At 35.0% G+C, this 27,660-nt stretch overlaps 2 protein-coding genes across 2 annotated transcripts; both read right to left on the bottom strand.

The window, feature by feature from the left end:
* Window positions 1-1,636: 1,636 nt before the first annotated feature.
* Window positions 1,637-8,357, bottom strand: LOC128245358 (brevican core protein-like). Its single transcript, XM_052963493.1, has 8 exons — window positions 8,265-8,357; window positions 7,252-7,368; window positions 6,672-6,744; window positions 5,891-6,061; window positions 3,951-4,013; window positions 3,480-3,761; window positions 2,229-2,408; window positions 1,637-1,736 (listed from the first exon to the last, which is right to left on the bottom strand). The coding sequence occupies exons 1-8, from the start codon at window positions 8,355-8,357 to the stop codon at window positions 1,699-1,701; spliced, it is 1,017 nt and encodes a 338-aa protein (XP_052819453.1). The 3' UTR covers window positions 1,637-1,698.
* Window positions 8,358-11,452: 3,095 nt separating this feature from the next.
* On the bottom strand, window positions 11,453-23,194 carry LOC128246334 (macrophage mannose receptor 1-like). Its single transcript, XM_052964526.1, has 5 exons — window positions 23,068-23,194; window positions 21,094-21,156; window positions 20,631-20,912; window positions 11,735-11,917; window positions 11,453-11,543 (listed from the first exon to the last, which is right to left on the bottom strand). Exons 1-5 carry the CDS (start codon window positions 23,192-23,194, stop codon window positions 11,506-11,508), a joined length of 693 nt encoding a protein of 230 aa, XP_052820486.1. The 3' UTR covers window positions 11,453-11,505.
* Between the last annotated feature and the right edge of the window lie 4,466 nt (window positions 23,195-27,660).

Below are 27,660 nucleotides of genomic sequence, written 5' to 3'. Positions count from 1 at the left end.
TCTAAATGTAATGAAAATGATCTGATGAAACTTGATAGGAATGTTTGGTAAATCTCTGACATTTTGAGTACTGAGTACTTCTTTTTCTTCCATTCTAGTTATAAAAATATGTCTCGGTGCAATATCGTGTTCCCTTTCAGTTCCTGTCATAACAAATATCGTCTATCAATATTCTTGAAATTAGATAATATTCTACATTGAAATCTAATATCATCTGATATATTTCTGAACATTTTACCAGCGGCATTGCATTACGAAATACAGCAAAAACAAAAATAAGAATGTTTCTACCTGTTTCTTTTCGTTCTCAAAAACTAAGCGTTCTGTTGCCACTTTATAAATCTGCGTCTAATTCTTATTTGCTCTTTCGATATGATAAACGAAACGTCTCCGCAGTAAAGGTTAACAAAATAAACAAAGTATGAAGTCATTATATATCCTTATTTCGAAATTGAAACAGCCAAGCATGTACAGCATTCGCAAAATATAGAAGTTTGAACAAACACTGGAAAAAAGATTGAAAACGCAAGCATCGGAGGTAACGGAATTTAACTGGTAACTCAATACGCTATGTGACATTTAAAAAAAAATGAATATAAAAAGAAATCACTTATTATTCACTCTTATAGGACCATTTCACCTAGCCGCCGAAAGGGAAACGTTGGCATTTGTGGGTTCGTATTAAGTTCAAACTTATATAATTATATATTTTACAACGATTGTGAAACAATTTATAACAACATTATATCAATCATTCTTGTTGGTCAGATGTATCGCGAGAGTGTGGTCTTGTGGTGTGGGAGAAACCGAAGTACCCGTAAGAAACACACTTGTCCGGCTTGGTGACCACAAACCAAATTCACACGCGCCAAGACCCTGAATTCGGATTTGCTATTCTTGTTTACCCACAATTCCTGACTTTGAACGGAGACCATGTATAAGGCCCAACAAACATTAAACGGAAGACACGCAAAGCAACACAGATAAGATTTATCTTGCGATCACCAACGACGAGCTAATTTCCCAAAATAAAAAATCTCCACACTGTACATCTAAAACAATGTTAAACCACTTTCCATTTTTACACTCAGTCCTGTGCCGACGATGTCGGCTGGACGATTTAAACTTGTCGACTGTAGACACACCATGATTTTGAAGCACTCACAAACAAGTATACACCCGCAGTACAAATCTGGTTTCGCATCCTCTCCTACCCTAGAGCAATAAATGCATTAGAAATAGTTATCGATTTCTTGCATTAAAATGTGTTATATTTCGGTTTTAACCCACGGAATATTTTAGACGGAGATTTTATTTTTACCCTTATATTAACTGATATATCTTTGCTATGTCATTTTAATGGACCACGAGCGTATGAAATATAAGGTGAAGTGACGTTACTTTAGACGTATAATGGAAGCTCTGTCATTTTGAGTGTTTGTTTAACATGACGTTCAGTAAATTAAAATAAAATCCAGGGACAAGAAGTATTCGCGTACAATTAGCACCATCGAAATCAAATGACATCAGAAAATATAGTCATGCAGGGTATCAATTGTATATCTGTAATGGAGGAGATATATTTAATTTGTATCGTTCTCTTTCCTTATCCATTTTAAAAATCCGACGTAAAAAGGGCATTTCTTTTATTTATTGATGTATTATGCACATCTTCATCGACATAGCAGTGTCTTGAACTCAGCGTCCAACTAGCATACCACCACTAGCCGCGATGTCTGAAAAATAACACACAAAATATATGCAAAAAGCTACAGAAACAAGCTCAGTAGCAAAAAAGTTTAAACATCAACCCGGTTTAGTGGCACTGGGCAAACGCCAAAGACATAGAACACAAAATCACAAACAAGAAACATAGAAGAACAGCACAGCACTCCACAAATAGCACAGTGCATACATACTCTCTCTCTCTATATATATATATATATATATATATATATATATATATATATATATATATATATATATATATATATATATATATATATATATATATATATAAATCGACATACGAATTTCTGCGCTTTACAGTGCATTCGGTTAAAGCGATGAAATAAAGACAAAATAAACACTATACTAGTAAATGCAATCAAAAGAAATTTGAGAAAGCATTTTTTAATATTATCATTATCATTATATTTGGTTAATGTTATCGTGTGAATATTACAGCAAGAATCATCACTGTTGTGGAAAATGTGAATAAAACGTACTGTATTCACAAAAGGCGAGGTGCGTCTCCCCAGTGTCACCAAAGATGCTCTGTGATCCACAGGGGATGTCGTCCCAGATCCCCCCTCTGTATGGTACAACGACCACACAATCCGCGACGTTGTGACTCACAAGGTTGTCTGAGTGACCAGGTATCCAGTTTGTGTACGTCACTGGGTCGCCTTAGATAAGATAAAGAAATAGCTTTCGAAACAAGGCCAATATGTTGGTGATAATTGGGCAAAGGATTCTAAAGTTATTGATCGACCAAGACCGTATTTAGGTAATTTCTACAATTAAAGGGCGATTGCTCTCGAGCGACTGAAACGATATGACTGGTAATCGAACTTGTTCAAGGTATTATGCAAGTATACATTTTGACGAATTTGGTGATGATTAGACGGTTGGGATGGTTAAAGTGTGTGGAGTCCGACTCCACGCATACTTCGACTAGCACAATTGTGTATCCCCGATAAAGACATCAATTCCACAATTCATTACTTATATGTATGCCAATAGTTCATTATTTCATTCAAGAATTGTTACAAAAATGCTTCATTTCATTTAAGAAAACGTTACAGTAATCTTTTCTCACCCATTCTGTAAATAGAACGACCCGACCATACCCGGAAACAGTTTATCAAATGATGTCACAATAACGCGGGAAAAGATCAACCACTTAAAATCATAACGTTAACTTAAAACACTAATTGCAACAATACATTCAACATATAATAAATAAATACTTTATGATATACTTTACGGGACTTGCTAACATAATACAAACAATAAACAATGTTCATGTATATTGGTATACGATGTTTCGCGATCCAAACATATCCAAAGATACTGCGTTCATCGAATGAGAACCGCATTGCCAAAAGGCAGTTTATTTAAGGAATTGAAGTTGAGGTGTAAATATAAAGGATAACAGTAAAAACTAAACCTTAGCAGTACTTTTTGCATCATACATTTTAAAAGATTTATAAGTAAGACTTATAGGGTTTTCAACAGACACTTATGGCTTAATCAAATTATTCACTTTTATCTATTGCCGTATAAACGCATCAACAAAATACCTCAGGCCGTTGGTTCTTTTAACCTCCCAGGGCAAATTAACCAAAGGGCAGAGGGGGTCATATATATGCCGAATTTGAAAACCAATGTTCTTAGTTTATCTCTTTCAAATATGATAGATCGTCTCATATTTAAATAAATAAGCGCCCTTTGCAACACAGATGTACATAAATTACCTGCAGTCCATTCAAATATTCCCTCAGATTGTTTGTCATGTAAACCGATCCAAAAAGCTTTTGTTGGACTATATGCCACCATAAATGATTGTATGTAATTCTGCTCCTGTGCGTTATTAATGTTCGCTAAGTGTCCCCCTGCCTGTTGACATAGGACCTCTCCATGGTCCCAGGTAACTTTATTGTGCATCAGTTCGTAGCAGCTCCTGTCATGTTGTGCCAGTAGCGTTCCATAGCGGTGTGATAATGACAGGACGTTTGATGGGCACATGTTTACATCTCCTAAAAATAAAATTACAAACCTTGGATTAAGTATTGAAAATCATTAAATTACATATTTTCAATAACATATAAACCTGAATTAATAATTTCCTCTGCATACCTTAATACATTTATTTTAAATGTTCTTGTAAAATTACAGTTCTTATGAAATACAATTAATAAGTATTTGTATTTTTTCAATCTTAAGACCTTTCAAGGAAGGCGTTGTCGGTGCCGGTGTTGCATGTGAGTCAACGGGTGTCAAAACAGCAGCTGTAATATGACATATCATATTAATATGATTCAAACCTTTAGAATGATAATATTACTAGCGGCATACCAAATGTGTGTTACAGGGGCAGGACTGAAATCATTCATAATATAAATCAAGTCAGGGTAATAACGCTATGTTTACAAGGGTATAAAATATTTCTTTCTGTGACTTCGTTCATATATATATTGCAAATTGTTGTTGTTTACATTCATTGCTTCAATTATTTATCGCCCTGAAGTGTAATGTTCATTAAACCAATATTTTGTAATATATATATACACTACCAACGACGCGTTTTTTGCAGATTTTGTTCATCGCCGCAATATTTCCTTACCGCAGACGTTATCTTTGGTAAGTTATCTTCACTTTTCTTCGCAATGAGCATAAAGCCCACAGTTTTTTTTTTACGGGGTTCAACCTTTTTCAGTGTAGCCACAAACTCGACACTCACAACATCAAATGCATATTGATAGTAACAAGTGTCGTCTGCCTCTTTACCACCAAAATATAGTTTAAGATAGTGCGGACTATATAAATTGCAAGCTATGTTTCCAATAACCGAGCTAGATTTGACAAAGCAAGAAGCAATCAGAACGCAATATCTATTTTAATCATTTAATTTGTTGAACTTAAATAAAAGTAATATTAAAGTAGTAACACTGCGCCCAAATATGAATGAACATCGAAACGAAAACAAAGAACTACTTTCCACTCAAAGCGCATCATTCAATCACGTGACACAATGATCTTTTTTGATCTCAATGTTCGCACAGTTTCCCCAACTTAAAACATCACGTGATAGCCCACGTGTCAATAACAAACGCACGCCATTTTGATAGGCACGTACTAAAATGCTGACGAGTTAGCTGACGATATAGAAATAAAAAAGAGTTGCTGACCATATAGACAATGAAGGAAAACAAGTTTTGAAATTTCAAGACTTAAAAAGGGCTGTAATCCGTATGATGAAATAGCGAAAAAAAAATGTCGAACACTGACACAAACTTGGTATCGATGTGTTCCATGCATTGAAATTTACTAACTGAAGTACCACATAGTTTAAAATTATCTATTTTTGAAAATGGCATTTCATTGAAATGAATTCTGTTGGTTTGGGCTAAATACTAAAAAAAAATATTACGGAAACCTCTTTTAGGTGTTGTTTGAAATCAATTATTTAAATTTTGATCATTTTCTCTGTTTATGTTGTATTTTCGAAGTTGTTTTGTGAATAACATGGCGCTGGCCCCGCCACTCGTGTTGTTTTTATGAAACACGTGAAATAAAAAAAGATAGTACACATGCTTTATACAAACAATATGTGATATTTATATAACACCGGAAACAAGGTATTGCATGTAATAGTGATCACTCTTTCAAAAAAAAAAAAACAATTCCGACACTACATCTGACATATGTAATGAACTATTGAAGCCATTAAACGTAGCCCCAAATTTCGTCATAAAGTTACACCCAAGATATTTATGCGCATTCAGTTTCACTGTCTAAACCTGCGTCACTCGTCTATTTATGATTGATTTTGTCTTAGATTAAATGCATAGAAAGCAGCCATCAACTGTGTTCTTGTTTTCAGGGTTGATTATGAGAATCCAAACTGAACAATACCCGAACAAAGAGAACGCACACATAGTCAAAAGTCCCACATTTACTTTTTTCTGATCGATTTTCAATAAATAACGATATTGCTACTCTATGATGGATTGAAAATATAGAATGATTCAATGGGCGCTTACTCCACGGTTAAAAATAGTCGGTTCAATGTATTAATCGTACGTACGAAAACAGCGATGTTCAGGCGTTGCCATAGAGTCATAGTACACAGCAATAGTTCGTGATCAACAACTGATACACTTACTGGCAGTTGGGGCTGTAGAAGAAGTCATTTCCATCTTAGTTGTCAATGATTGCAATGTTGTCGTTGGTAATGTCATGGATGTTGCTGTTGTGCTTGGAGTGGTTGCAGTTGTCAGTTTACGTTTACTTGAGGAAGTTGTTGCCGATTGATGCATTGTAAGATCTGTCGTTACTACAATTTCGATCGTAGATGTATGAAAAGCCAAATACAACGTTATTCCTCTTAACAAAGTATACATTATTAAATGACTACGAGTCCAACAAAAAGCAAAAAATATAATCGATGAACTCATTTTGGTCAATTAAATATTATTATCGCAAACGGTATCATACTATTATTTATTATGAAAATGTTAATACGTGCATAATTATATAACTCGTACAGTGAGAAAAAAGATTTTCAAAAGTTCAGATGTATAAAACAACGTCACTCAATTACGAAATTTTAACATGCTAATTGTACATGTATTGAAGATATTGATGAATTAAAAAACTGCATACAAGATTTTGCCATTTATTTTCTTATTTATAATTAGCAATAATTCTGTTACGGGCGAATACCCGCTAGCCGTCTCGAATAGGCTGACATCCAAAGAAATTAATGTAACAACGTGGAAACGTACATTAAGAAATAGGGCATCTGCATTCCCTTAGATTTTTGAGATAGCAATAGGCAATGCCGAATTTTAATATAGGATTGGGTCAAAGAAATTGATTTTAAAATTACTCTAATTTTCAGTTTGAAACTAATTAAGATGAAATAGATTAATTTGAAGACGTACATGTTTCGCCTAGCATCGGAGTTGCGAAACAGTCCCTTTGCTTTACACCCGCCTGGTCTTGAATATAGGCCACCTGTACAATAGTGTGGAGTTTAAGGTATGACGTTTATGTTACCATGGATCTGACATATAAAATTACGGCTACCATCGCAGATAAACAATAGTGATTAGTTTTAATCAATTTCATCGGATTTAAAAAATAATATTTCAAAACATGAGAAACACTTGTATATTATCATTTACAAATATTGAGTCATATTATTATAAGAAATTGGTGCCAAAATTTGAATATAATACTCTGTTATTTAATATCTCGGTCAAATTTCTAATAGATAAGTCATAGAGATTGTTGAAATTAACATAAATGAACGTGAAACCATGGAAACACACGTTCGATTTACTTCGATGGTATTTTACGGTTATCCATTTTGATTTGATTATCGATCTTATATTTTAATTACCCAACACCATCTAATTATATGTTTTAACTGGTCTTAAACAAAACAAATATTCATAAGAGCACGATAATTAACTTTATGGCAATAAAATGGAATGTGCAGACTAAAATAGTTTAGATTACCTGGTGTTGATATAAAATAGCAGTCCATTGGTTTACAGTTGCATTCACCAATGTTTTGCATTCCAGATCGATCCCATTGTCGCAAAGCCTTCCTAATACTACTCCCTCAGTCGACGGCTAGAGGCATTTACAAGAAATCTCATTTAAATCGGGCTTTCCATTGTCGTTATATCACATTAAGCAAAATCAAGTAATTCCAAATTCCGCTGAGGATAAGAAATGTATAGGTTTCGTAATCTTAATAGAGCAATCTCTAATAAATGTCACTAAAACAAAGTTTTAAGCAAACTAGGTCAGTCTGTTTTGAAACTGTGCATATATTTATATATATCACAAAAAGTGCTGATTATACTCTACAATTACTATGACTAGTGAGCCATTGAATGAGACGTTTAGCTAGTGTTTATCAAATCATATTCAGTTCCTCAATTTTACAAGTAGTTTATTATAAGACAGTTCATTTTGAAGATTCCAACTCTTACAGCCTCGTTGATCCATTAGAATAATATATAGTATTTGTAAGCTTCATCATATTCTTAAGTTATTACTTCACTCGATAATTTAGGTTCAATGAATAACAAATCATCCAAATATAATTCGTTGACTAGAAATAATAAATAATTAGTTACACAAAATAAATGGAACACAAGGATCAAAACGGAAAACAAGCATTGAATAAATTAAAAGAATGGCATTCTATATAAAGATAAGGATTAATAGATAAAATTAGAACGTTTACTTGATTTTATTTTAATTATAGCAAATCGTAGGCCATAAATAAATCATGTTCTAGGAACAAAAATTGATTGAAGCAAACTTAATTTAATTCACGTCAGGTACATTATATAAAATACAATAAACACTAATGCGGCAACAGTGTCCTGTAATTAGCATGTAGCAATGTAACACTTGGAACAACTTCAGTTCTGTTCTAAGTTGTATAACCCTTGAATATCTGTGACATATGCTCGTATTACAATGTCGTTTGGTCAGTTATAAAAAAAGTTGCTTACCCCAGAGTATACATCCACCTGTAGCTGGCAACACATGCAAGGAAAGTCCGCTGACACGCGAGTCACAAGTAGGAAAATAAGTATCACTCTCATTGTTTGTCAAACATATCTGATGTTTCAAACATAATGTAGTTTTGTCATTCTTAAATTTTAATGAATATGTATCGTTGTAGTTTGTGTTATCTTTGAAGTGTTTATATATAGAATAATCAGGTCTGAGGCTTATATAGTCATTGTGTTGATAATATACAACTATTGACTTATTAGCTGTGATATATAGACCAACAATTAATTATTAACCGAGTTGTGAACAACATATTCCACAGCTAATTGGTGAACAACTGATTGATTAGATTAATTTCGGCATTTGTTTTAAAAGGATAGGAGTAGGTTGTTCAGACACTTTTTTCATGATGATATGTCACCTTGTGTAGAGAATTTCTAAAGGTTAAAATCATGTCCATGTGAAGGTTGAGCACTGTTAAATAATATTAAAGTTCGCGAACAGGTATATTGTAGTGTCATTAGAAGTATTAAGACTCTTCAAATCAATGATATTTATTTTGCATGAATCATAGTTCAAAAAGATAAGAAATTTTAATGGGGATTTAAGAAGGTTATATTAATGACAATAGTTACGTTGAGGCGTGATGCAGCATCGTAGATCTTTATTATGAATAGCATGCAATTGTTGTATTACTGTCATAACGTATTTTACCAAAAACAACATGAACTATTAAAAACAGAATAAAAGTCATTTTATTTTCCTGTCGATTAACAAAGTGGATAAGATAGGTGCATCCAATTCAAAAAGCATATAATTATCAAATATCTTCAATTGACTGAACGGACACTGTAACCTTCTCTAAATCATGGATGATTACGAGTTGAAGCTATACAAACGTTCAAAATACTTGAAAATTGACAATTGCAGTCATGAACAGTTTTCTTTAAACTTCATGAGTCATTTATTAGATGTAGAATCATCTTCACCTTACACCAGTGTTCTTAACGTGTTGAATATGTGGAATAATCTGCCACATGACATTGCTCGGGCCAAAGATGTAGCAAACTTCAAGAACGTGTTCGATCGACATGCACAGAAAAGACAATATGATTTATAAGACTAAAATATGTGCTGTAAAGAGACGATGTTACATGACCGAACAATACGTAATTTCACCATACTTCTTAAACTGTAAGACAAATTTCTACCATACCTTTCTACAGAAAAAGAGTTATTAGCACTTTTTCCAATGATGAATGGTTAATTTATAGATCATGTAATGATACCAGTAACTTTCTTATTCAATTTTCTTAAGTGCAAAAAAAAATAGTCTATAGTAATACACCAATGATGCCATGAACAAATGCTGTCTCCTACATAGTATTGTAATTATGTATGACCTAGTGCTGATTAATGTTTGACGATGTTTTTGCAAACGTATTGATCTGACCTTCATTATTGATCGACAATTTTGTTTATATTCTTTGCATAAATATTGACAAGGTGATCATAAATCTTTGGCAATGTGTGTTTGGACTCTTCCGTACCATTGTGCATAACTTTGACTTAGCGCTAATTAATCTTGGAAAATTTGATTTTTGTCTGTTGAGTCTCTTTCATACCATTGTGCATAATTTTTAACTTAGCGCTTATAAATCTTCGATATTTAGATTGTTGTCTGTTTAGTCTCTTTCGTATCATAGTGCATAATTTTTACCTGAAGACAAGTTCGACAATGCAGTGTCCTATCATTGCCTGAGTATTGGTAATAACTTTCCATGATGTCGTTTTTGATTAATTCGTATCGTTTTGCCTAGATATTTACCTAGCGATCAGTAATCTTCGACTATTCGGTTATGTCTCCTCCATATTTGTGTATGTAAGGACGTATGCCTTATATTAACTAAAATTATGTCATCCAAAAGATGCTTAATAAGTAATAGTTTTGTTTTTGTTCTGCTGTTCTTATCATTATATCAGCAAAGTGTTGACGCAAATGTTTCTTTTTTAGCATTTGATTACTTAATGGAAAACCTCCGTTTTCAACAAATCTTAAGGCTTTTTTTCTTTTTATAATGATTTTATCCTTATGGTTTGTATAAGTTTCCCAATTTTAATGCATTTTATCACTCAATTTTTCAAGTTTGAAAAAAAACCCGTTTAGTTCATCGTTACACTTGATAGTTCAAGATTTCTAAGTATGAAATTGGAATTGCATTAATCAGGGTTTTTTTCAATTGAGATTCGCTCCATAGATGCTGGATTGTTGGCTTTAACTGCATAAACAACGCGCATTGTGCGGTCTCGAGTGTACATGTATACACATTTAAGAGGCAATAGTTGATTCATAAACATTCTGCTTTCTGATAAATTTTCATTTGTTTTTTAAAAAAATAATTATTTTCCAACAACTGATCTGTTCTGATAAAAAAACAGGATGACAACGCTAGTAAGAAAGTTCGGATATCTTTCCAAACACAGCTATAATTCATTTGCATTTAAAATATACGGGATGAACCAGTAAACATATAACCAACACTTTGGCCATGACATCAATAGAAAGGTGGCACTGTTGTTGTTTTTTGACAAAGCAATCAAAGAATTTATGAAAATATTGTCAAACGATATAACCCAAATTTAACAAGTATGTTTTATGGTCATGCTTCAGGTAGATATTTAAATTTTCGACAAAAAAAAAAGAATAGGCCCCTTCTGAATGTGAAAACAATGAGTATGGACAGTTTCAGTGTAATTTAATTTCATAAAAACCGTTTCTGTTATGCACAACTTAATGTTGCATGAAAGGTATTTATCTGACAAGAAAGACGGTGTTATTTTAGATTGACATCATTTTAGATACAGCATACTTTGAAATATTATGAGAACTACTTTGCTCCTTGTAATTTCGATTTCATAAAATTACAGAAGCGGCCGATCAACTACCAACCACAGTTTTGTAAGGCTGTACTGGAAATTGGGTACTCGGCACCCATGCACTCAATATGAAGTATGAGTTTCATAATTATGAAAAAAATAGGCGCATAAAACGTACGCTTTTGAAAGGGAATTGTGTAATTTTTATACGCACATGTGGCCTGTATAGGGATTATTTCCTTATTCATGTGCACGTACATAACAAGGACTCATTTGTTTTGAAAATCCGACGTAAACGGATATTTTGGTTATTTATTGGTGTATTATGCACAATTACACGGAAATTTCAGTTTCTTGACTTCAGCGTCCAACTAGCACACCCCCACTGGCTCCGATGTCTGAGAATAGCAAACACATAATAATTACTGCCCTTTATAAGGCAATAAATTTAAATGACGACATAGAAAAAGATAAAGATAATGCAAAATAAAGAGTTGTTTTAGAACGTTTATTGGTGTTACAATCATGTCAGATTAGATCAATCATGTAAACGTTTGTTGTGTAACGAAGGTGTAAGTAAAACACGTACTGTATTCACAAAAGGCGAGATGGGTCTCTCCATTGTCACTACCAACGAAGCTCTGAGATCCGCAGGGAATGTCGTCCCAGATTCCTCCTTTGTATGGTATTACGACCACACAATCCTCGACGGTGTGATTCACAAAGTTGTCTGTGTGACCAGGTGTCCAGTTTGTGAACGTCACCGGGTCGCCTTAAATATGACCAGGTAAGTAACAATGTCTTCGAACAAATGGTAATTGACACACAGCATAAACTCTCCAGGAACAGAGGAAATGCAACATAAATAAAATTATTCCCATGAATAACAAACTTATTGCGTTGCATTTTAGAAAGAAGTCGTCTGTTAGACTGACTTGACTCTACATCTAAGGCACTGAACTATTTACCTAAAAGGTCGATTCTTGTATATGTAACCGCCCCAAAATAGCGTTTTTTTAAATTTGGACAACTTGTTTAAAACATATATAAAGTTCAAGCACAATTTGATTTTGCTTTGTCTAGAAATAACATAACTCTCTTGTTTTATCGTCTTAAGAATTGCAATATACCATGAAAAGGCCCTTTCTAAGTTCCAATTCTTAGGCAGAATATAATAAATTAACTTTATTCTGAAAGCATTAATTTTTCTCATAAGACAGAGATATCTTTAATCGTCTAACATCAGTGTTCTTCTGCCATCTCCTTAACTGCAACAGCTCACTTCACAGACGGTGTGGTATATGCCGTCTATTACAGTTGCATCTTTTAATATAAAGTGACAATTTATAAAAAAAACTCAATAAAACAAAATCAAAGATGTAGCTATTTTTTAGTTTATTTTCTAGATTGATTTCGTTTTATTCTGAGTTCCTATTTGTGAAACGTATACAAATGTTGTGAGATTAGTTATGAGCAATAGCATTTGTTTATTGTGTTATTCATTTCTGAAATAAGTTTTATATAGAATGCAAGTAGCATCTTTTGCCTTTATTTGTTAGTCGATTTAGCAATCACAATTGATAGTTATATTCTGTATATAAATATGTAAGGGAACCAGAATCCAGTTTATGGAGCTACAGTAAATAGGGTAAATCCTCGATTTCCATTGGCCCACAAATATGTGCGAACACCAAGTGGAGTGAACACCCATCGAAAGAGTGGCACTGCGTGACCTTCGAAGCATTGCCTTTCGTTTGGTCATTTTATAGATATCTAGTCTTCCCGTCGTCGGGGTTCAGAGTCGCTTTGGACATTGACGGGATACAACCGGTACAACCTTGCGCCGAAGAAGAGCCTAGACGTTCAGAACATCGGCATCGATCTGGGTTTGTATAGACGATGATAGAGGGATAACAGTGGGGGCATGTGAAACCATTAGCTGTACATATTGCTACGAGCGTAATGAATTGTGTTGACTGCTGTTACTATAGTCAATGAAAATTTACGGCCGACCCTATATAAACATCAAGGCTATAAGGCTCGGCAGCTTTAAGTCATAGACCCAGTTACGTAAATCTTAACAGTAATTAATAAAGTAATACTACTATAAGACAAAAACGTTTTTATTGAATTCGCAATAAACATTCATGTACTAATTTGATAAAAAAAACACTTCAATACACAGTCCAAACATTGGCTGGTGTAAGTATATACTTCGTATTTAAAAAAAAATATTACTCCGCCTTCTACGAACTTTTGAATCACGACAGCATAGCTAACCACAATTTATAAGCTGATTTAAAAAGAACATTCGAAAGATTACACTAATTCCTGCTTGATCTCACACGTCAGAGGCTGAAGTAATGGGGAAATAGTTAGCAATGTATGCACACAAATACATACACCCATTTGTTGGTCTGAAACAAAATGCCAGAAGAAGAGCTATGTACATGTGTTATAAACTGTAACTGTAAAATATACGGATATGCTACAGTTGTAATAATTCCTCATCTAATGTCCTCCCACACAAGCGGGTTGGACAGATAGACTCAATATTTAAACCGTGGATATAACAGCCTATAAAGTCAACTCGTCAAAGAGTACTTGTCTTCTGATTTCAAAAATCTAGCGTTTAAGGCCTCCTCACACATAGGCGAATCCATTAAACGCAGCCTGGCGAATTTGGTAAATTTGTCAATTCTGGCGAATTTTGACCGAAACTGTTTGAAATTTTGATACATAATTTGAAATATGACGAAAGATAAACGTAGGTGAACTATTTGTTGCGAATGATTTACGAAGTGTTCAGAACGGTTACTGTTTTTCACTAAAATGCATTGGGTCGCGCAAACAAACTTTGTTCTTTCCGTTAACGATTACGAACACAAACATGCGAACCAAAGATCAACTTTACGCATGCTTCCGAAGCCGTCCGAAGCTTTCCGAAAGCGTATTTCCGCATCCGGCCGTTATCGGACGCTATACAAGACTATCGAATAGTCCCAAACCCACCCCAAGCAGTATCTCCCTGGCACATTTAAGATAACAGATATATGCAGCAGTATATCCAGCAGCAGATAATGCCAGCCTTTCAGAAGCAGTTAACTTCCCAGAAGCAGCCAACAATAGTCCTCTAATCGATTACCCTTGAGGCATGTCTCCTAAGATGAGTTATAAACACTATTTATCATCCCCACCCTTTTCGAAGAAATAGTTGGGATATTGTTATCGCCTCAATCTGTCCGTCCCTCTGTCCGGCTATCTCTTCCTAGACGGTTAGGAGGAATCCAATCAAATTTGGTGTGTGAGTTCCTTTCAACCATGAACTCTGCAAGGTTTATGTTTGCCTCTGACTCCTGGGGCCAAGACGGCGGGTGGTGATTCATAGATAGTTTTCTATCACAGCACATTCTAGTTTATTATTATGATACTTTATTACATTATTCAGCTGATTGCATTTCATGAACATTTGACTGAATGCAATTATCATTTTTGTACTTACAGGCCAGCCCGCTCAACACAACAGTACGATGATGAAAACAAGACAGTATGATGATAAAAACGCGAAATCACGATATTACGATGGTGAAAACGCAAGGGTACGATGGTGAAACACGATAGTTTATCGCATTATCATCATCGAACTGTCGTATTATCGCGTTTTCGTTATCGTATTGTCGCGTTTTCATCATCGTACTGTCGCGTTTTCACCATCGTAGTTTCGTGATTTCGCGTTTTCATCATCGGTCTATCGAGATTTGCGTTTCAGATCAAAACACATTCATACGCGATGGCCCTAACGGCATTTCGTACCTAGCGACTTTGTCAGTGAGATTTTGTATATGATCACTGTATGTGTTGCTTTTATATCATTGTATGTTTGTTGATTACAAGTTTTTTTTCATTAAAGAAATTTTTTATATAAAATTTCTTGTCTTATGGCGTTTTTTTTGTTTATAAACTGGTTTCGGTTTTATTTCTGTTCCACGAACTGTGCATTTGTTGTTACAGTTTCAAATAGAACCAAAACCAGTTTTATCGGGGTTTTTTAACGAAAACCGAAACCGGTTTTCGAAACTATTGAAACCCCTACCGGAGGCGGTTTCATCGGTTCGTTCCATCCGAAAACTAGTTTACTTTGAAACCAACAAGGCGGAAAGTGATCAACCACGTTTGTTGAAACTCAATCCTTTTGATAACAATGCCTTACACTGGGCAAATGAGCTAAATAATAAAGGTTATATTTGTAATTGGAAATAATGGCTACATGTAGTAGCTCCGCCATGTTATTTAAACTGTACACATAACCATGCATTTGTTACTTCAAGCCAAACTATCAAAACCGAGTTCGAAACTGCTGAGACCATTGACACCAAAACTGAAACTGGTTTGGTATCAACAAAAACGACCTTATAGTACAGTCATTTTGTGACAAATAAGGGCCATACCTACCACTAATTGCAACAGAATATCTGACAAGAGTTTATTACTCATAAAAGTGTCATATATAACCAAAAAAATCCTAAGGAATCCAAGTGGTGGAAAGTATTAAAAAAATAATGTTTCTTAATCCTACTCTGGTACCAGTTTTTGCTACTTTATAATAGGTTATTTAACGTTTTTCTAACAATATATTAATAGCTAAACACATATTATTATAGGAAGATGGTATTGGTTTATTAGTGAAATGACCATTGCCATCAGGGGTATTCTATATTAATCTTAAATGGATATAAGAACGATGTAGCTAATCGGATTACTTGTTATTTATAACTGACCAATAGAGTGAATGAAGTCAATCATGTATGACCATAAGATTTAATTAAGTTGAATAATGAATACCACCCCAGATAAGACTTTCCACTTGCAATGACCTGACATATGCTCATTGGTGTTCAACACAATAATAATTTATAATGATAAAAGTTTTGAAAACAATATTTTTCAATATTAAGAACAAATCAGTTTTACTTTAAAGTAGGACAACACAAATTGTTAACATGTCAGACATTGTCTGCTTGCTTAGTCACTGTTTTCATGATCGTCAAATTCGCTGTTCTCACATACAGTTTCCTGAAATGAATTAGCACACCCTGATCCTTTGCAGTTGCTACATACAACAGAGCACTCAATGTTATGCTTCTTGCATGTGCACCTCAGGTTGCTGCAATCTGTCTTGCAGCTGCATCTGATGACCTGCAGGAGTTACTGTGGTGCTGGTGGTAAGTCAGTTTGGACAGGGAAAAGCAACCCATCACTCTCTTTCCATCCCCAGTCTTGTGGCAGAAGATTATTAACGGTACCCTTCTTCTTATTAACGGTACTGCTGCACTTGGTAGTACACTCGGAGACTATGATATTTTGCTGGTGCTGATGTAGGTGGTAGGCTTTGTGGCTGAACATAAGAAGAGCTAGTTGCCACCTTCTCACAAAAACGATTGCACCGTAGTGAGTTGAGTCCCTCCCCAGTTTTCCCATTGTACAAACACACCAAAGCATTCTCACCTGCTGCCACGACATCTGTAGCGGATGCTGACGATGTGCCAAACACTGTAGCTTGCAGACGGAAGTCATTACTGGTTATGAACTTTTTATTACAGCTCCTTTACAAATGCCATAGAGGCGGGATGTTGTATCACACCCAAGAATCGCATGCATGTGAGTGCACAAACTTGGACCCAGCTGCTGCTTGAGAACCTTTATGTTCCAGACACGTGGAATTTTCGTGCTCTTCTTTGGCTCAGGTTTGAAGAAGAGGTCATGCGTATCGAGGTTGGTATGGTAGATGAGGAGTATGAGCAGATCTGTATCATCACCAATGAGCACAGTGTTTCTTGTGGTGGCAGACTCCACTGCTTTCAGTACTATGAGGAGATCAGCATCACCTGGGGCATGAAAAGTCTGACAGGTATTCTTCTGCAGATGACCACTGAGCATGTTGATGAACTGCTGCTTGTTTGTGCTGTTTGCGAGGAACTCTTCTTTCTTCATGGTAACAGGCATATCCTCATCAAAAGTCACGGTTGCTCCAGTACTTCCACCTGCTCGTCTCTGGTGAGTCATGTCCTTCGTAGATGTGCCCTCATAACCATCAAACACAACAATTGCCTCTCCATACTTCCTCGTGACGTACTGGGTGTACAACCTGCATATGCAATTGTATGTAGATCCACGTGTCCATGGGATGCGTTGAACAAGTGCTCCACCATCCAACACATACTTGGCCTGTGATCCCTGGAAGGTCAGGTGTGAGGAGTGCCCATATGGTATCAGCTAGCACTGGTTTCTGTGGCTGTCGAAGCAATAGTGAGGTGTCAAACAGTGCTGGTGGATGACTACAAAGCTCATACTTGAACACTGATGCCAGATCTTGTGATGCTTTTGCAGCAACTGTGAGTCGCTGGAAAAGAAGCTGAGGATCCACCTGTACAACCACGCCACCAATTTTCACTGATGATTGAATGTTCAAGGTGATTGCCTGATCCTTCTTTTTGAATGAGTACTCAGCAATGGTGTATCCAACGCTGCTGCTCGGTCATACCTCGTCCTCTTGAGAGGCCACCACTGCTCTTCATACTCCTCATCAGCACCTGCTCGATAATAAGATCTACTGAGAGGCCAGCCCATTGTCGATTACTTTTTCTGACAACATGGTATCCTTCTTCAGATTTCCGGTAGACAACTGGATGTTCTTTCTGTAGCTTGCACATTTGCTGTACATAGATCCTAGCAGATTATGCCCAGATGCTGCAATGAAAAGAAGCATTTCTGATATTGCCGCAATATGCAGTGCCCAGTTTCCGGTACGTTCTGTCCTCAAAAACTTGCGTAATATGTCTACCATATCCATGTACTGCAAGCAGAGGGCAGCAGTCCTACTAGAGGATTTCAGGAAATCAGTTTTGTTTCTGAGCAGTTCCTTTACGCTGAGTAAAACATCAGCCCGACGAGCCTCCTCGGCAGGCAATGATCCATCCATCACATGTGCATAAAGCAAAGCAACTTCATCGATATATGGTTTCCCATTAGATCTCTAGCTAAGGTATCTTCATCTGATGTAATGTGAACATCATCTGTGTATCTGAATCTTCTGGCCCTTCAGGCTGCTGAGGGAGATCCACATCTTCTGTCTCTTCATGATGCTGAGGGAGAGCCACATCTTCTGGCTCTCGAGGCTGAGGGAGGATATTAACTTCTTCTGGCTCTCCATGCTGATGTGGGAGAGCCACATCAAGTGCATCAGATGCAATCATTGCATTGAGAACTCCGTCGACAAGGAGGTGTGCACGCACAGCCCGTGAAATTGCCTTCCCCGTCATCATATGCCCCACAGCATTGGTTGCATAGATGAGCTCCATAACTTCTTGTAACCCAGATCCAGCCATTAAATGCCCAATGGCCCCCAGGAAGCTCATCTCAGTATGGAAGCCTCCAAGTCTCAGGACAATGTAGTTCAAGTCGCTTCCTTCTGGCTCAGCACAAATGATCATCAGGACTTTCCACCAAAGTGGTTGATCAAAAGTTATGATCGGTTTGACCTGATGGCGGCGGGCATGCTCACTTACAAACTTAAGTGTGGAGAATGATGCATGTGGCGTCACTGGGATTCATGTCAATCATTGGGAGGAAGACGAAGGATGATTTCCCTGGATGGTTGCCATGCATTACAAACTGCATCATCCCAGACCATGCCGGCCTTGGTGAGGCGAACAAGATGAATGTCTTCCATATGAGGTCCATGTCTGCTGTTGGGTCTTGTACTTGAACCCAACTGTCCTCACTGAGAATACAGTCCAATCAGAACTCTTTCTCTTGGTCCCAACATGTGCTAGCCTCCCACAGAACAGACAGTCTCTGTCATAATGAAATACCTTCTCATCAGCTGAACGTAGTCGCACATGCCTGTCGACCTTCTACTTGTCTTTTCTTATTAATTGCTTTGGCTATTTGTTGTTGACTGGTATATTTCTTGCGGCAGATCTGATGAACCAGTTCTCCAGGTGATGTATGAATGCCAACATTTCGGGATTTACTTGCTTGGTTGATGGCATCACTCCCCTTTACAGTCAGGGTAGATGTTAGCTGCTCACCTCCCTTTGCAGGGTCTTTACAAATTGCCCACCTTTGAGAGTCACTCATTGGTCAGGATGTGATGGCACTGCAATAAAAAAAAAACATCATGACTATTCATACTGTTTGGTGTCAGTTCACAAAAAAATGTCATTGGACTTGTCTAAGTTGAGTTGCAAATTGCTGGCATCATCAAAAATGGAAATAATGTGAATACTGCAATAAAACTATTAACTCATGACTAGAAGACCATGACTGTAATGTTTCTTTAAGAAATTCCAAAAAAGGTTTTCTAAATAATTTATAAAGGAAAAAAAATGTATCAAAACCTTATAAAATCACGAAGTAATTATCATAAATAACCATACACTGATCAGTTGAATATTAAAACACAATAAATAAGCATACGTTTTAATCATATGTTCCAAAAATATCCGAAATGTATGACTATCCGGCTATATGGACACAAAAAATAAAGTGTTGTAAGGACTTGTATATGTTTTCAAACATAATGCAATGACAATGACAGGAAGCTACAAATATATTGTAACAACAGTTAAAACAGCTTATAAAGTACAGAAGGTATGAACTTACATGGCTGCCTTTTAAATGTGTTGTAGTTGTTGTCTTGAAAATCTTGTAAATCTTGTTTTTCGTGCTAATACTATTATTTATCTGCGAAGTGTAAAAGAAGGAGCTGACCGGAAAATAAAACCGAAACATGCAATGCACGACACCCAGCTTCATATCTAATATAAACCAAAGTGTCTGGTAGATTGTGGATAGAACTAAATTATTAATGTGGGCATCATACAATTAGATTGCAAAAATCACCTTTTTAACATGGTCGCTAACGGGAAAAAATGCCATCACCGATTTTCGTATTTTTCAAGACTTTCCACCACTTGGATTCCTTAGGACTTTAATATTCAAGACATATATAGGTAAATAAACCAGTTGAAAAAAAATCTGTTGCAATTAGTTTGAGGTCATGTCATAATGACTGTACTATTAGTATAACTACTTCTCTTGCTAAGCCCAATACTAATGGGTATACTATTTTTGTGTCTTTAATCCCTATTTTAAGAATTGTCGAAGACGCGGCGGCTGATCTGGGTCAACACCTTTTGCAACACCATATAACCCGTTTCCTTTTGATATGACTCAATTTAATTAATAAAAAATTAAATTGGATTGATATCATTTGGTACCATGTGCAATGTTGGATGAAAGTTCTAGTTCAAAATTAAATGTTTCATCTTGCAGTTACTGATTAGCAACGGCCTTTCATTCAGCTGGTTGGCATATATACACGCAGAATTTGAAACGAATGACATAATTCTACCACTTAAAAATATGATAGATCGTTACAAGTTTATTAAACGATTTTTGCAACATAGACGTTCATTAAATACCTGCAGTCCATTCAAATCGCCCCTCAGTTCGTCTGTCATTTAAACCGATCCAAAAGGCTTTCGTTGGATTATACGCCATCATAAATGACTGTATGTAATTCTGCTCCTGTGCGTTATTAATGTGTGCTAGGTGTCCCCCTGCCTGTTGGCATAGGGCTTCTCCATGGTCCCAGGTGACTTTATTGTGCAGCAGTTCGTAGCAGCTCCTGTCATGTTTTGCCAATAGCGTTCCATAGCGGTGTGATAATGACAGGACGTTTGATGGGCACATGTTTACATCTCCTAAAAAATAAAATTACAAACCTTGGATTAAGTATTGATATTCATTAAATTACATATTTTAAAATCATGAATTAATAATTTCCTATGCATACCTTAATACAATTATTTTAAATGTTCTCGTAAAATTACAGGTGTTCTGAAATATAATTAATAAGAATATGTATTTGTTTAATCTCAAGACCTTTCAAGGAAGGCGTTGTCGGTGCCGGTGTTGCATGTGAGTCAGTAGGTATCAAAACAGCAGCTGTAATATGATATATTATATTCATATAATTCAAACCTTTAGAATTATATTATCACTAACGTCATAACACAAATGTGTATCAGAGGGACAACATTGAAATCATTCATATAACACATTAAGTAAGGTCCGTTATCTTTCAGCTGTTTGGTAATAATATTTTTTCACAATGTATACAACGTTTAATAGAGTTGTTTGTATTACATGTCTTTGTTTACATAAGTTGTTTGAAATATCATTTATGTATCATTGTCCAAAAAACGCTTACTTCCTAAAATATATATGTGGCCCGCATCACGGACTTTGGGTGTTTGGAAAAATATCGATATCAAACGTTTATCACAAAATATATTCGTATTGTTAATCTTTCATGACACAATCCTCAATGCTGGTACTATTTCGGAATTGAATTCTGTTTGTTCTAGAGCGGTATGCAAATGAGTAAGTGAATACTGTTTTCTAAACACACCTAGTTGGTGCCTCTCTGCCTAAAAAATTCTAGGGAAAAACCAATGTTATAAAAGTTTAAAACGAATTACATTTATAATCTGAAAATAAAGTAGCATCAAGGTAGATTTATTGCATACATTTTAGATTTGAGGTGGTATTCAATATTCTACTTAAGTCAATCTTATGGTCATACATAATTGACTTCATTCACTCTATTGATTAGTTATTAATAACAAGTAATCCGATTAGCTACATCGTTCTAAGAATTAACTAAAACAAAACAATATTGAATACCATTCCTGGATCTATTCATGCTGAGTTAAAAACCTTCTTTTTAAATAATATTTTACTTACTTATATATACTTATTGCACAAAATACATGAATAGATTTAATCATCTGATTTTAAATGCCAGTCTTTTGTGTTAAACATATTGAATGTTTTTTGCCTGATTTTTAATCAATACACTCCTTGGACTAGTTGTTTTTCTTTTAAAACTTTCGATATTATCTTGTGACCTTTATTCATGCATTGAAACACAAACTTGATATGCAATTCACCATTTCCCAAAATTGTCTACACATGCATACAACATATTATCCATTAACAAATTGAACTGCAGGGGGCAATATATCAGTGGTGAAAAATGAAAGTACACGCTGTTGAATATTAAATTAGTTCACCAGCACATGTACAACACTGTTAGACTTCAATTCGTATACGTACATCATATTTTAAATAAAAGTGTGATTTATGCCTTCGTATAATTGCAAGAGCCGAGAAGCAACAGAATTGCGATAAGGCAAGTTTAAGATGCATTTAAATCTGCGACCTTTACTTTTAATATGAGATTTTTTATTTTTATTGTTGACACAAATGTATACGTCTAGTTACATTTTACATGTAATTTAAAATTATGAAAATGAAGAACACATTTCACTTTATTTATAATTTTTATTTTTTTTGAAAAACTGTGATATAACAATGAATTACGTATAGGCTAAGTATGATAAGCATATTTTGATATCCTAAATCTTAAAGCAGCGTTTAGTCCCTTAAAATTCAAGTAAACTGGGTCATGCTACGTAATCTAGTGCTGCTTAACCTTTGCCATTTTACACTATCCAATAGTCGTAAATACTTTGCAATCTAGTACTCGCGAACTGGTGCTATACTGCGCTATCTAATACACTTGAACTTGTGCCATACTATGCAGGCTAGTAGTCGTTAATAATACGCAATATAGTACTCGTAAACTTGTGGTATATTACGCGATCTAGAACTCGTACACTGGTATCTTATTACACGCTTAAATACTCGTCAGCTGTTGTCATATTACGCAATCTGGTACTTGTTATTTTTTGTAATATTATGCAATGCATTAAATATTGCAATCCGTTACAAAACTTAGAAAAAACTCGATATATAAATTACAACACGCCTGCTAGAGATGAAGCATATTACCAAACTCGCACACGTATCCATACGTGTTCCCGCATGCCTCATCTTCCCACCTTCCTGCATATTGTCCTAAACCTAAACTGACACAGTCTTGGACTCCGTGGAAGAAAAAGTCCTTTCGTCCAGTCATCCAATTGGTATAGGTAACCGGATCTCCTATTGTATGTGTTAAATGCTTACAGTATTAAGAAGTAAACTTTGCACTGGAATAAATTTATCACATTAATATCGATGATAATTTAGATAAATATTCATTTCAGAATATATAATCAAGCATAGATTAATTCAAAATTACAAAAAAAAGAACTGCGAAATGAAAATGACGCCGGTTGTAGGGCGGTCTTTATCAACTGAAAAAGAATGAAAAAAGATTATGAAATTTGTATAAAATTATCTAACACTTAAGTATTGAGCTGCCTATATCTACGTTGAACTGAAGGTGATGTAATATTAATTTAAGGTGTAAAGTGGTGACCTTCAAATAAGCATCCAGACAGTTAGTCATGATCTGTTCTATAGGATATATGTTTGCGCATGTTTGATATTTATATATGATTTAATAACTTGAGCATCAAATTCATTCATATATGTTTGTAATGTTTATATGTGAATGGTGATATGCCTTATAAACTTTGAAGTTAAATCGACGAAGTGACATCATTTTATTAATAAATATAAATATGAGTTACATTTTGTTCGCTTAGAATAAAGGACACACACGGAACCTTCTTCACGATATATCGTTTCTGCATATGAAAATTTCTAGAAATGCCTTCAAGCAACGTTTGAGCATGACTAGGTTTTATATGAAATAAATTAGTAACGCTATTTAGTATTTTATTACCTATGAAATCTATAAATGAATTAGTTGTCATAAACTTGTTTGGGAAATAAGGAGAAAGGCTCAGAAATGCTATTTAGAATAAAAAAGCAGTTGTACATGCTCATTTCAAAGGAATGTCATTGTCATCCTATATCAAACATTGAAAAAGGTTTCAGTTCCTTTAAAGAAACGATCAAATATGTCACAATTAAATTGACTAAGCCAAGATGACTTTAAATATGACTGGAAGATAACTTCCATATATTGTCTGCACAAAAACCGAACCTACCGTTTTCAAATTAGATAAACGAGATTTCTGACAGGAAATACCATACACACAAACATTGTAACAAGGTTTGATGATAAATGACAAAATATTGTGGGTAAAACATGGCCCAAGTGGTAAAATTTATACACTTCGTAACTAAACAAGCAATAAATGCAATATGCAAACTCGATGATACAATACAGGAGTAAGACAGCCGACAGGGTGACATTGGTCACACTTTAACACTTTAAGAGACGTGTAAATAGCGAAACCTTGCTAGTTGTGAAGATTTGTTGAGAATTAGTGCTCATTTACATTGCTACCAAGTTCCTTTATAGATCGGTAAGACATTATAAGGTGAAAGATCAGACAAAATATGTGATGCAAAGAAAAACGTGGCTGACAACGATAATGCGGCTGAAGTCGAAAGGCAACATGATATTTTGTTTTGCTATGCTATTAATTCGAAATGCAAACGAATAATGAAGGAGATTGGAAAACCAGTTTATATGTATGAATAACCTGATGTCCATTCGAAATGTTCTTCACGGTTCTTGTCGTGTAGACCAATCCAAACATCGTCCCCATGGTATTGCCTGACGACGTTGTAAACAGCAGTTTGATGATAACTGTCGGATATGTGTGCAAGGTGGCCGCCTCTCTGTTTACAGTCGTATTCCGCATATGACCAGGTGTGATGTATAGGAACGATCTCGTAGCATGTTCTGCCAACCGTGAACAGGGTCCCATTTTCATGCGCCGCGTAGTTAAAATGGGTTACCGAACAATTGTACGCATCTGAAAAAAGTCATTTTTGTTTTCATCTTGAACGTTTTTAGTGAAGAATCGAACAGTTTGTTTTCCCTGGTAATGTACATGTATCTGGTTAAGATAAAGTATGTTGTTTAAAACACATATGAAGATGCGTTGTACACATTTCACACAACTGTCTGATCACAGAAATGTAAAAAGTCACGAGCAATAATACCTGTTTTTATGAAAGCTTTAATATGTTAAATACATATGATACAATGAAATACTACATACACAAAATAAGCATTCACATAGACTTAACAAGTGTCACCTCTGACAATCGCCATGATACTATGTTAAAGTAGACATAGACATTACAGTAATAAGGAAAACATAATTATATTATCTACTACGAGTCGTTTATTGAACGAGTTCAGAAAATGTACAAGGAAACGAGCTTTTGGTGGGCCAAATTATATCCGATCCTTTAAATTTGGCTCATAAGTAAAATTAATGCTGAGATGATCTCTAGTAAGAATCACAGCATACACACAACCTTATACTAAAATTTCGTTTCTTATGAATGGTGACGTCACATGTGGTTATATGACGTCAAAATTTAGCAATACGTAATTTGCGGATTTAAACAGAAAGTGACAAACGTTTAAACTGTTATTATTAGGGACATAAATGCATTGCTTAAAGTTTATTGATGAAGGTTTATAAAGAATGCACTCAAACACGAGAAAATAATAAAGTTTTAAAAGCAATTTGGAGAACTTTTTCTCCACATCGGTGTTGATACGACAGTTTAATCATCGGCGAGTCAAATTGTGTATTAAGTGCGAATTTAGAAAAGTCAGTTAAATACCATTCTATCTTTGAAAATAAGCACAAACGAAAAAAAGAAATGTTTATTTCAGCGAATGATTGTTTTTTATTTCACTCGTGGTCATAAAGGAACTAATATTTTACTCCTGACCTCGCCAATTGTGAAATGATTGGATTTTTATGACACTATTGAAGTGAAATACGATAGTTCACATGTGTAAAACAAACAATGTGTGATATTTAAAGGGTATTTTGTTGCATTGGTCATTTCATAAAGGGTACTTATGTTGTCTTGGCTATTTAAACCGGAAACAATGAATTACATGTTTTAGAGATCACTATTCCAAAATGTTATTTTCTGGTACAACAGCAGACGTATGTTGTGTTATATCGTGGCTATTAAACGTAGACAAACACTTCGTAAAACAAAAACTGTAAATAATTATATTCCGTCGGTATTATTGTCCAAGCCTGTGTCACTCATTTAGTAATGATTGATTGTGTCTCAAATTACAGACAAGAAAAAGCAGCTACCAAACGTGTTCTTGTTTTCAGGAGTTATAATAAAAATCCAAGTGGCACAGTATACACACAAATCAAGACTTCCCACATTTACTATACTTTTATTTTATTGATTTTCAATAAATGACGGACCTGCTGCTCTGCTATCTTAAAAATACATTCAAAGAGATTCAATGGGCGCCGAATCGAAGGTTCAACATTTATCGGTTCAACTCACATACTTAACGTAAGTACGTAGCAATACGAAACAGTGATGTTCATGGTTTTCTTTAGAGCCAGAGTACACATAAACATTTCAAACTTCACAATTAATACACTTACAGGCAGTAGACGAACTCGCCGTTGTTGTCAATGATTGCTTTGTTGTCGTTGGCAAGGTAATTGATGTTGCTATTGTGCTTGCTGTGGTTGTAGTTGTCAGCTTACGTTTACTGGAGGACGTCGTTGCTGATTGATGTATTGCTAGACTTGTCGTTACTTCAATTTCGACCGTAGATGTATGAAAAGCCGAATAGAACGTTATTCCTCTGATCATAGTATACGTTAAAAATGTTTAAAATATGAGTCAAACAAAAAGTCAATAAACTAACTTTGATCAATTAATTATTATTATCGCAAAAGGTTTCATACTATGATTAAGCATGAAAGTGTTGAAACGTGCGTAATTCTGTAATTCGGACAATGATGAAAAAAAGGTTTTCAAATGTTCAGTTATATAAAACCACGTCATTCAAAAACGAGATTTTACTGTTTACAGGCTAGTTGAACATGAATTGAAGATATTGATGACTACAAAAATGCGTACTAGATTTTGCCTTTTATTGTCTTATTTAAAACTAACAATAATGTTGTTACGGGCACTCGTCCGCTAGGCGTCTCTAATCGGCTTACATCCAAGGAACGTAATGCATTAACGTGAACACGTAGAATACGAGATAGGACATATGCATTCCCTATTTTTGAGGAAGCAGTAGGCCATGTTGAATTTTTAAAATAGGCTTGTGTCAAAGAAATTGATTAAATTTACTTTAATATACAGTTTGAAAGTATTTTATGATCTAATTAAGATAAGAAAGATAAGTTTGAAGACGTACATGTTTCGCCAAGCTTTGGAATTACGGTGCAGTCCATTTGCTTTACACCCACCTGGTCTTGAATATAGGCAACCTGGATTTAAGTATGTGTAGACGATTAACTATTGAATGGTAATACACGTTATGTTTTAATTTCACCATAGAACTTTATGTAAGACTAACGTTTAACATCGAAGTTAATCAATAGTGATCATTTCTGATCAATTTCATCGGACTTAAAAAGCAAATACTTAAAAACATTAAATGCACGTGTATATTATCATTTACAAAATGTTTAATCATACAATTTTATATCCAAATTGATG

The sequence above is a fragment of the Mya arenaria genome, chromosome 9, assembly GCF_026914265.1.
Source record: "Mya arenaria isolate MELC-2E11 chromosome 9, ASM2691426v1".
Lineage (NCBI taxonomy): Eukaryota > Metazoa > Mollusca > Bivalvia > Myida > Myidae > Mya > Mya arenaria.
The sequence above is the reverse complement of the archived record's forward strand: the minus strand, read 5'-3'. Positions and strand labels throughout refer to the sequence as shown.

Coding starts and splice junctions, on each gene's coding strand:
- LOC128245358 (XM_052963493.1), bottom strand. CDS start 8,357: ATGAGAGTGATACTTATTTTCCTACTTGTGACTCGCGTGTCAGCGGAC. Junction 7,369..8,264: donor AGGTGGATGTATACTCTGGG/GTAAGCAACTTT, acceptor AAATGCCTCTAG/CCGTCGACTGAGGGAGTAGT. Junction 6,745..7,251: donor CTATTTTATATCAACACCAG/GTAATCTAAACT, acceptor ACTATTGTACAG/GTGGCCTATATTCAAGACCA.
- LOC128246334 (XM_052964526.1), bottom strand. CDS start 23,194: ATGACTGGACGAAAGGACTTTTTCTTCCACGGAGTCCAAGACTGTGTC. Junction 20,913..21,093: donor GACAACGCCTTCCTTGAAAG/GTCTTGAGATTA, acceptor TTTATTTTTTAG/GAGATGTAAACATGTGCCCA. Junction 11,544..11,734: donor TCTCGCCTTTTGTGAATACA/GTACGTGTTTTA, acceptor TGCTATTCTCAG/ACATCGGAGCCAGTGGGGGT.